We start from the raw sequence: 11,864 nt of genomic DNA, 5'->3' as shown, positions 1-11,864 counted from the left end.
TTATTATTAAAGTAGATCATAATAAGTTAAATGTTCTATTGTTAACAATTTATAGTGAGCTAATTAAATTTGTTCAGCAAATTAACCTTTATCTTATGATTTATGAATCCATACCCTAATTGTGTGTTTAATTTTTACTTCCCATTCTTGATCGAGAAATCTTTTGCTGCTACGAATCAAGAAAAAAACCCACCATACTACCCATTTTATACATCAAAAGCAATAATTTTAGGCAAACTTTAACTCTTCTAGAACTCCTAAGATAAGCTGAAGTATAGCCAATATTTTTCGAAAAACCATCCATTGGCTTACGATTTATTATTTTTGGGAGGGATTTAAATGTTCTCTTTTAATACAATTGAGACTTTTTGAAAGTTAAAATTCGAAACATTAAGTCTACCTTAAGCTAAGCGGCCAATACTAACTTTACTTTCAACATATTTTTTGCTCTTAGTGTATATATTGGCCTCATGAATATTAGCTGCATCCAAGCATTTCATGGGATGATGAGCTACCATCAACCAATGCCTAGTTGGGGTAATAAAACTTGCTTCATGAATATGATTACTTTGTCATTACCATGATCTTAAATGGCGTTAGGCCAACTGATATTTGAGTCAAAACTAATATTATTGTTAAGGTTAAAATTATCCAATTATTCAGAGTTAGAAAAATCTTTTCTATTTTAATAAAATGCCTATATATTACAAGAGTAAAGAAACAGTCTCTTAAAATATGAATGTTACTTTATTTTATATAATCACAATGATGATAAAAATATTTTTTTAAATTTTATTTTATTTTTGTAAATAAATCTATTTAAAAATGACACATCTCTTGTAACTCTTCGTTCTTTATCTAATGATATATCTCCTTAATTAAAAAAATTAATAATGATTTTGTTAAATTAATTTCAACACAATCTAGCACACTTCTTGTAACGTAATTGTATTATCAATTCTAACTATTCAATTAATTCTAATTCCAACATGATGCAACACTTTAGTATCATAGTATTTTGTGAACAATTAAAAAAAATAAATTCACATTGTCACCCTTTCTATTGATCCACTAGAGGGATAAATATCTAGAGATAATTTTTAAATAGTGAGATAAGGGTCATGAATTAACCATAAACTTTAAAATAATACCTTTATCTAGTCCTCTTTACTAGGAAAACTTTACTAGAAACTAGTTATGACCCATATCTATAATGTTAATAATGTTCTTTCTTTCTTATATAATTTTTAATGTTGTTTCTAATACCTTAAATCCATTACTTGTCTCCAACTAATTGACTATAATACCATTTCTCTTTTGCTTGTTGATTTTTTTTTCCCTTCTATTAAGGATTAAGGACGGACAATTGTACTTCTTAATTTATTTTTTTAAACAATAATTATATCAAGAAGCTTAAGGACTTTTGATCTCTCTATTTAAGTCTTACCATCATCTTTCAAAAATTCATCTTATGTTACTTTCTTTCATTTATCATCATTTCTTGCATCATCATAATCTTCATTTTCCCCAACTAGTAAATCCTCATAAAACTATTTCATGACCTCTTGTCCTTTTTCCAAGACCTAGAGATGGGTGAAAATAAAAAGTAAGATATCTTTCTTTGATTTTTTTTTTCTTATCCAACAAATCCAATTTTTCTAAGGATGACTTTTTCTTTTTTAACATTGCCTCTAAATTTTTTTCTCACCTCATTGTATTATTTTGAATATTTGTTACAAGATTGTTATTAATCATGATCTAATAAAAAAATAAAAACTCACAATTAAAATTTATAAGTAATTTAAATATAAAAATAACAGTAAATCAAATTCCATAATGCTAAGACGCTAATATCATTAATTGAAATTAAACTTAAGTACAATAAAATCATTGAAAAAGATTCATTATTGTAAAGGACATATATAATGGTAATACGAAATTATTTTTTCAAAGAAAATTATCACCATAAAATATGAACAATTGTAAAAAAAAAAAAAATAGTTTGGCCAAATTGAATTAGGAAAAAATTATTTCATCTCTCATTTCTTAATGCTCATAAAAATAAGGGTGGTGTGAGTGATAATATTTTTTTTTTCACTTCTATTCTTATTATTTTCATTTTTTACACTTTTTTACAGGTGGAAGATAAGAAAATAATAATAAAAAATTTATTTATCTTATATAATAATTATAGTCGAAACATATATATACTTTACTTATCTTAACAATAATTATTATTGCAAAATTATCTCAAACATATATTCAGAAAATGAGGAAGATGAGTAGTAGTTTTTTTTACGTGATATCTTTTTCTTCCTTTTTTTTTTTCTACTTTCTATATAATATCTTTTATAAAGAAAAAAATATTGAAAATAATGTTAATATCTTTAGTTATATTATATATGATTTACTTTATAATAAATTATCATAGTTGATATATGAGAAAAATCTAAAAATATAAACATCTTAACAATCTTATTGGTAAAATATATTATTTTTGTGTGCAAGTGTTTTCGTAAAAAAGTAATAAATGAGTTTTAAATTAAATTTTTAAAATATTATTTCACAAAAATTATTTACAGTTACTAAGAAATTCTAACTTTAAATGTTTGAATTCAAAAGTTAGATGATAATTAAACTAAATAAAATAAGTAATTTAAAATCAATAAAACTAAAAAAACACGCTTTCTATTAGAATTAATGAAAAAGAACTTATAGCATATGATTTTACTAATTCTTTATGTTAATCTTCAATCTAATTCTAATTCTACTTTTCTTATAATTGTCAATCACTCGTATTTATTTTATTAACATTTAATAGTCATGAAATATTAATAGCTTTTTTCTTAAACTATTACCTTAATAGTCATATAAGGTAAACGGAAGAAAAAATATGAAACTCTTATGAACTTGTTAATTTAATAACCGTTAGAAGAGAAAAATTAAACTTGATCCACCAAAATTCTTATTTTGTTTTATCCTATGAGTCCATTAACTATATATAGTACGGTCGCCTATTATATAATTAATTATGAGATGTTAAAAGTAACCAATTCTTAATGTTCGTGTTTAGGAAACACTGATCTTCAAAATATCCTCCTACTACGAGATGGGATGACGTCCTCCTTAATATTGCAAGTCTTTCTTTGTCTGACATAGGGAGTATACCTGCAAAAGGTATTCCAATGATAAAGTCAGGTATCGGTTTAGGTAATAAATGATATTTAATATTCAAAAGTCAACCACTTATCTATACCTCTTACATTCCTTTTATAGGCAATATTATGGGCTAATGAGTTTTGTGAATTAGCCTTGATTTTAGCCCTGTAATTAAGTAAATAATGATTTATTATTTACCTTAATAAATTTAATTATTTTTTAATTTGACTGATGAGATACTCGTTTTAATAAGACCGAAGGAGTATTCAGATTCTTTCTTTTATCTTTAAGACCTACTGGTATCCTATCCAGTACACTTAACATACATTTATATGTAATATAATAAAAATCAATAACAAACGAAAATTGATATTATCATTAAATGTAAAAATTACATAGTCTTAACTATAGATTTAGTTACTCATCGTAAGATAAACAATCAAGATAATTACAAACAAAACTATAGACCTGAAAAAAGTGTGAAAACTATAAAATTCTTTCAAAGGGAAGGAATGAAAAGAGTTCTCACTCTTTAATCACTTGTTTGGACTCTAAATAAACTTTTTTTTGTCTTCGCTAACTATAGATTTAGTTACTCATAGTAAGATAAACAATCAAAACAATTACAAATAAAACTACATACCTGAAAAAAGAATGAAAACTAGAAAATTCTTCCAAAGGGAAGGAATGAAAAGAGTTCTTACTCTTTAATCACGTTTAGTCACTTGTTTGGACTCTAAATAAATTTTTCTTGTCTTCGCTAATAACGTTTGTCTTAATGATTCCAAATGCTATCAAAGGTGTGTCAAAATAAGGATATTAGGGTCCAATTGTTGTTATTTATGTCGTTCTTCTTATGAGATTTCAAGACCTTCATAAATTGATTATTTGTAGGTAAATACAACTGTCCACTACCATAAGCACGGTGGATCATGCTATGACATGAGGCATCCCATGCTAACTGTTAGGGAATGAATGTGTTAGTTGCAGAAAAACTTTATTTTTCATGAAATTTTGGTAAAAAAGGTACTAAAAATCTAATTATGTCCTCTAGAGTTAAACTGTACAATTTATGTATAAATCAATATAAAATCTAATCAAATAAGGGTTAATAATATAAATATAAGTTATAAAAAATGCATTAAAATACAAATTTATCATATTGCATTAAATATTAAAAGAAAAATACAATTATTTATTTATTGAATCTCATTTTACTCAATATCTTATTCTTTCAAAAAATTTAGTTTTAAAAGTAAATTTGTTGTAAATAATATAACTATTTTAATGTAAAATGATTACGTAATGATTAAAATATGATTTTATTTTTTGTATTAAAGTTGATATTATATATAATATTATTATTTTATTTATTTATTATATTAAGTTTTATTGTTTATTTTAATCTTATTTATGAATGATACTCGTGTGGATAAGAGTACGAGATTGTATTTATGTTTCATCTTCTCTATTATTGACTTGTCCTTAGTCTTTATCCTTTTTTTTTTTTTTCAATGTCATATTCTCTATCTCTCCTTAGAAAATGGTAGAAATCTTGAAACATGTTATAAAAAAATCTGATTTTTTTTTAAAAATAAAGATGAAATAAAAAATAATATAGAAATATGCTATACATTTGAAATTATAAGTAATAAATTTATTATATCAAATTTACATAAATACATACAAATAGTTCAAATAACTTAAATTAAAATATAATAACATAAACTAAACACATCAAATTAAATTAAAGATATTTTTATATTTTATATATGTGAAGTGGAAAACTCATAGGGCAAGATGTATGATCTTTATGAATCTCAAAATCTGAGGTGAGGAAACTTTTACGCTTAGTTCCCGTTTTTACGAGAGATTTTCTCTTGAATGTAAGGTCTCGAATGAAACAATTTACACATGGATTCCCATCTTCAAGTAAAAATTATTATATTTAGTTTTATTTTCCGATGAGTCTAAACAAAAATAAAAATAAAGTTATCAAAATTTTATAATTATACTATGTTTAAGTAAGTTTCTGATATTTTAAAAGTTTATATTTTATTTACAGAAATTTCTCATACATCTTTTAGCAAATATATTTAAAATTTATTTTATTTTATTTTATTTTTATCATTTGAATATCATGGTTTTTAATTTTCTTTTTTTAAATATTTCAATTTTTATTTAATCTTTCTGTGACAGAAAGTTATATGAAAATTTTGTAATATTTAAAATTAAAAGAGGAATTAAAATACTAAAAAAAAATTTAAAAGTTAACAGAAAAAGCATTTAATAAAAAATACTTTATAAAAGTCTGAGTAAAAAAAATTGGAGTAAAAAATAAAAAAAAGACTTTTTTATGAAGAAAAAAATTAATTAAACTTTCGTGGAATATCCTCAGGCCAACGGATTCATCTGGTTGGTGACAATTAAGCTTTTGTTATTATTTAAAATAAACTCTGACTTATTACGAATGTATAGAAATAGAAATATGAAAACATAATATCCTCGTCTTGTTCGTCATTCGCCCACTGTGCTGTTGTTTGCTTAGGGTTTGAAGAGTTCCAATTTCCCTTCATTTCTTCACAAGCAATTCCCCAACCGTTTCGTTTCGATAACTCGAGAAATTGGAACTAGCTTCGGATACGGTACGCTACACTTGGCTTTCTCAAGCTTTCTATTTTCTTTTTCTTTGTTTTGTTTATCTGACCTGTTTTCCATTTCTGGTTCTTTCGTTAAAACATGAATTCTTGCGGTTCCTATCCTTACGCTTCCTTTGAAAATAAAATAAAATAAAATCTTCTTATCAGCACTTGTCCAGAATTATTTTGATTTTGTTAGAGAAACACTCGAGTCGGTGTCGATGAAATTTTGATCTTTTGTTTTCCAAAATTGAGCTTCAAATCTATGACTATAAGTTCGTTGGATGAAGCCAATCAAGTTCCAGAGTTGAAAAATGTTAATGTGTCATGCGGACAGAATTTTGTTGAAAATGACTTATGAGTTACTTCTTCTTCTTTTTAGTTTAGTTATCTCTCTAATTTCTTTGTTTTTGTGTTTGCTGAAGGTCCTATCAGGATAATTTGGTGGTTAAAGACATAAAATGGCTTTAGTTGCCCATCAACCGCAGGTACTTATCAAACTCACCACTTATTGATTGTATGTACAGCAAATTTTAACTTATCACTGTCACCGAGTTTTTAGCCTATTATGGATAGAATTAGGCGTAATTGTGATTTCAATGTCAATGGGAGTAGTTTATCAATAAATTTCCATTAGATTATGATTTTAATTTCAATGCTATTTGTATACTCAGTAAAGTAGTCTTCCTGTTCAAGTGATGTTTCCTGCTGACATCGATTGAACTGTTGCATGAAATTTAGTAATTGGAGCATCAGATCAGAGTAGCCTACATTTATTACTTATCTTGAATATGGAATTCTATTTGAGAGGTGAAGATATATACATCTCTCTTCCTCTCTCAAATTCTTTCCTGATATTAAGTTTAATTAGCTCTTAATCTATTTTTAGTTTTTTATTTCTCCAGGGCTTATATGTGACATTTTCCTCTAGGCATTTGTCATGGAGCAAAAGGCTGAAGTTGAAGCAGTGTTTAACAAAATGTCACTTGATTGGAAGAGCTGATTGGCATTACTTATTAAATCAGAATATTTGTTTAAGGTGGAGATATTGATGTGGTACTGTGTTGAAAATTAAATATGGTCTTGTTTGTGGGTCACTATTTTCAATTGCTTTAAGATGTTTAGAACTAGTTCACGTAATGATAGAAGTGTCTTAGAGTATCGGAGGTGGATCTATACTCTATAGTAATTTTTGGTAGAGTCAAATTGAAATGCAACTATAGGGAGCTTGAAATAAGATTGAAGAAACTTGATTGATCAGTTATATTTATATTATTTTTAAAGAAATAAAATTTCCAGTCTGTAGAAATAGGAGGTTGATAATAGGAGGAAGATTTTGTTTGGGGAGAGAAAAAAAATTTAGTGCATGTACATATTTTTTGCACCAATGATTTATTGGTGTGAGTACATGTGTTAAATTTTTGTTGTAATACCAAATTATCACATTGAATTTATTATTATGTTTAGATTGCAATTAATTTTCAGTTACATGTCCTGGGATTCTTTTACATACTGCATGGAAAATTTCAGTTATATACTTGCTTTAAAATGCAGATAAAGGATTTCTTGTTTCCAGTGTAGGGCCTCCTCACATTTGTGGACCCAAACTGAAACCTTTGAGGATTTCAGGGTTCAAAGGCAGTGCCAAAGATGATGATTCAGTAACTAGGGCCAATGGATTGAAGATCCCCAAGACCTCTGTTAAACTAGAAGAAAGTGGGGAAATCAAATCAGAATCTCCAAAGGCCAACAGTGTTCGGCTGTCTTGTGCCTCTGAAGCAAATGAGAACCTTGCAGCATCACCTGGTATTCATAAACTCTTCAAAAAATGGCTTACAATATTGCGCACACCACCTTCGAATCAAGGAGTGGAGGAAATCTTGGGAAAACCACCTACAGGAGGGGTTTCACCAGAAACTCTACAAGGGATGCAAAAGACTGTAAAAGGTCAGTCATTGAAGGTAGCATGGTCACATTTACTAGCCCTGGATGCAACAATAAAGATTCCTTTCTTAATATTGTAAGTATAATTGCTTTTCGGTCTCTGCATTTTATGTTATCTGTCTCTCCCTACGTCACATGTACTCTCTATATTTGGGATTTGAGAAAGAACGATGCGTGGGCATTTCTTATTGTATCATATGTGATTCTTATTGAGGTCTTCAAGTTAATTTGCAGTCTGCCAATCACATTAAATTTCAGGAGGTGTCACTATCAACAAGGATTTTTTTGTTGAAGCAAATTTTAGGCTACCAGAATTTATAAAGAAAATAAACCTAGCATTGTCATTAATAATACATACAGTAGAATTGCATTCCTTATAGGGTATTATACTAACTAGTGATTTTTTTCTTTTTCTTTTTGTTAAATAGAGTTTTCGTTATTCATGCTTAAACAGTTTCTGGATTTCCTTTTGGGGTCTGGCTCAAGTTTTATGGGCATCCTCAACGATTATAGGAGTGTCATCTGGTGGATCCGTTGGATCAATAAGTATGCAACATCAAATTGACATAATGTCAACAATAATAAAAAATGGGTTTGTTTGTATGATATTTTGAAGAAGATCTTTTTTTATATGATCTTCTAAAAAATCCTTTGTTTTAGAGCTATTTATTTTTTGATGTAAAATTTGAGCTATGTAATTTTTATGTGTGAACAACATTTTTATGTTGTAAAAATACCTTTTTTTTTCTGGAGGCACAAAACCCTAGCATAAAAAGCAAAGGAAGTACCTTTTGCTTTTTCTAAGAAAAGCTCATCGAACACAACAAAAATATAACAAAAGAGCTTGTTTTCAGAAAGATTATATTTGCGCCGAGAAAGAATGTACATCCAAATAAGCCCCAATATTTTCTCCCTTTATGTACTACGGCATATGTAACTAGCTTTTGAAGTAGAGTTTGTCTTGCTTTTTAAGTAATATGTTCACAGCATGCACTGCACACTAATGCTTAATGCTGTTTTGCATCTTCTGATTTTTTTTATATTTATCTGCAGTGCTCCTTTCTACTTGGCTGTTAACGTAGTTCATGGTGCTGAGGTGTCAAAGGAGTTAACTCCTTTATGGGTTTTGGGGCCACTCATTGTGGCTCTGTACATCATGATAGTGCGGTGGCTGAGTGCACTCTATGTCTTCAGCTTCAAGCAGACTGTCAAAGTAATTAAGAATTTACCATCTTACTGCATTTTGGCCTACAGCTATGTTTTTTGTGGCAAGCTCAAAGAGGACATCCATGCTCTTATTTTGCAGCCTATATTGAGCATAAAAAATACTGATTATAAAAAGCTGACGAGAAAAAAGTTGAAAGAATTGGCAGAGTGGATAATTGAGAAGTATCTTGATTTTGTGGAATCAATATGGCCGTACTATTGTCGGACAATCAGGTTTTTGAAAAGGGCTAATCTTATTTAAATTTGAAAGTAATTTTGTTTGAGGTTAGTCTTGACGAGGGTTAAGAGAGAGAGAGAAATTGGGGTGGGGGGTTGCAGAAAGTTGACAGTGATTTCAAATGAGGACTAGGCAATCCCATTTTATTCCGGGGTCTTGCTGTTTTGAGCGAGTAAATGGTCACGAGTTAGCTAGTTCCTGATTCCTGTTACGTTGGGTTAGGTTGTAATTGTATCGCACGTGAGTACGAGGTTGTGTATTAGATCGATTCAGTTTGTGTTTGGGCATCGGAACGGATTCTTTCTAAGCCTAGCACACCCTACCCTTGTTTTCTTGCGTAAGAGCTGTGTATTGTGTAGCATCATTGCTGAAGATGGTTTAGTATTCTACCTCCCTCCTGCCTTGTTAACAGCTGGAGCTGGTTTAAAGATGGCTACCGAGAGCGAACATTCTTGTTTCTCTGAGGTATTCACAAATCTATCCAATTCAATATAAACTATAAAAATTGAAATCAAAATTAAAAATTGTAAAAACTGAAGATCTTTTATTGGATTGGATTTTGAATTTAATTTTAAAAATTGATTCAATTCAGAATTGAATTTATGTGCGGATATTTGGAATTTTACAACTTATGTAAGCATATACTTTCGAAATTGTAATACCTAATTATTTTTTCATGTTTTTATTTTCAAACTATATTTTATTATTTTTTAGGAATGTATATTATTTTTAATATGTTTAAGTTTATTTTTTATTAATTTAACTTTTTTTTGTGCATCATATTTTTTATATACATTTTATGTTTTGTAAATAAATAAAAAATTACAATTGAGACATTACTTAAAACAAATAAAACTTGTAACATCCAAAAGTTTATGATGAAACTGACGGCTCTGGTCTGTGTCTAAATTGTAAAAACAAGATCAGTTTGGGCTCATATTGAGGTAGTTATGACGTAGCAGTTAGTAACTGTTATGTACAGTCACTGTATGGCCACTAAAATTGGTTGCTTCTTTTCAATTTTTTTATGTACAGTCGCATAGAATAATAATCTTTTTATTTCAATTTTTTTTTCTCTGCTCTTTCAATTTGAGATAACAAAATACTATGAAAACTTTTTTTTCATTTCATTTAAAAAAATCACTTAATGAATTGTAAACTTTATTTCATTTTATTCCATTTGTTTGCATCGATTCATTAAAATATTTAAACATAGCCTTATTTAAATAATTTTTAAACATAGTTAAATTTTACAATTTCCTGTGTGATTAGTTTTATCTGTCCCTCCTAAAATATCATCAAAAGATAAGAAAGAAAGAGGATAAGGACAGATGTATGATAAAATTTCTCTGCCTTATACTTATCCAGCTTTTCAGTTCCCGAAACTCTAATAAAATTCTCCCACTGGTACATGGTCTAAGAAGCTTCAACAAATGATTTGGTGCCAAAACTACAATACAAATAATAACATATACAGCCCGAAGCCTAACCAAAGTCAGCATACTACTACTAAAGGATCAAATCGTAAGAGTGGAAAAGTCAACGCTGAGGAAATCTGTACAATTGTTTCAAATGGAATTCCATTTTTCCCTACCAAACCAGATTCCCCTTTTGACTCATGACCTCTCTTTATTAATTTTTATGTGATTATTTACTTAAGGAGAATGTTAATTAGTTACGGATACGGGTTAAGAAATAAAATATTTTTTATTAAAAATATTATTAATATGCATTTATTGTTATTTTTAATAAAAGATATTTTTAATTTCTTAACTAATGCCTGTATTTAAAATGACTCTTTACCTAAACAGGAACAAATAATTGCGTTCAACAAATATTAACACTAACCCATGATTCTGCACATTTTTGTCTGTAACCATTATTTTCCTCTCCAATTGAAACGGTAGGAATGTAATTTTGAGATTATTTTATTACTTTAAACAATGTTTTGTTGTATCCTGATGGTGCATTAAATCTTTATTTATTTATGTGGTCTCCTCAATAATGTACCTTCTCCCTTGGTCGCATCTCTTTGCGATGGTCTACAAATTTTACACCTCAGAATCTTGTCGATTTTTGTATTTAGGGTAGTTAATCTTCCCGTGACACTATTCCTTTTAATTCAAGTGTAAAGTAGACTTTAACTCAGATTAGGTAGCAATTAAAAATAAATAGAAAACGCTGATTGGGTTGTAAGCCATCAATCAAATTTTGGAAACCAAAAATTCTTTGTGGTGAGGCAATAATTGAAGGTCTTTCTTGCTCTAAAGTTATGCGTTTGCTTCTTCGGTTCGCCATGATTTGATGGTTGTTGATACTAATAACCCCCCAGAGAGGAAAAAGTGGGTTCATATATATATAAAGAGACTGTGCAGATTGGTGATAATGTAGCTACCAAATTTAAATCCTTTTAACTTTTTAGGCTATGGAAAGTATATAAGTAAACATATAGGGCGTTACGTACGAAAGAAAAGCACAAAAATTTTTGCACGCTGAGTACGCACAGAGAATTTCGGTACGTAGTAGTGACCACAGTGGTTTGGAACACACATAGAAGCGTGAATAAAAGCGCTCAGTTAACATCAAGAAAAATATCCATTTCAGATTTGTTTTATACACACCTTTATATCGGTACTACATGTGATAAGATGAATGTCATAAAAACAAAATAGTTTCTT

General features: G+C 28.4%; 1 protein-coding gene across 1 annotated transcript; it reads left to right on the top strand.

The window, feature by feature from the left end:
- The first annotated feature begins 5,664 nt into the window (after window positions 1-5,664).
- On the top strand, window positions 5,665-9,867 carry LOC113847254. The gene is made up of 5 exons (XM_027476237.1): window positions 5,665-5,804; window positions 6,224-6,286; window positions 6,704-6,837; window positions 7,375-7,818; window positions 8,796-9,867. The coding sequence occupies exons 2-5, from the start codon at window positions 6,260-6,262 to the stop codon at window positions 9,208-9,210; spliced, it is 1,020 nt and encodes a 339-aa protein (XP_027332038.1). The 5' UTR covers window positions 5,665-5,804; window positions 6,224-6,259; the 3' UTR covers window positions 9,211-9,867.
- Window positions 9,868-11,864: the final 1,997 nt, after the last annotated feature.

Source organism: Abrus precatorius, unplaced genomic scaffold (assembly GCF_003935025.1).
Source record: "Abrus precatorius isolate BTA unplaced genomic scaffold, Abrus_2018 Scaffold8, whole genome shotgun sequence".
In the NCBI taxonomy this organism is placed as follows: Eukaryota; Viridiplantae; Streptophyta; class Magnoliopsida; order Fabales; family Fabaceae; genus Abrus; species Abrus precatorius.
The sequence above is the reverse complement of the archived record's forward strand: the minus strand, read 5'-3'. Positions and strand labels throughout refer to the sequence as shown.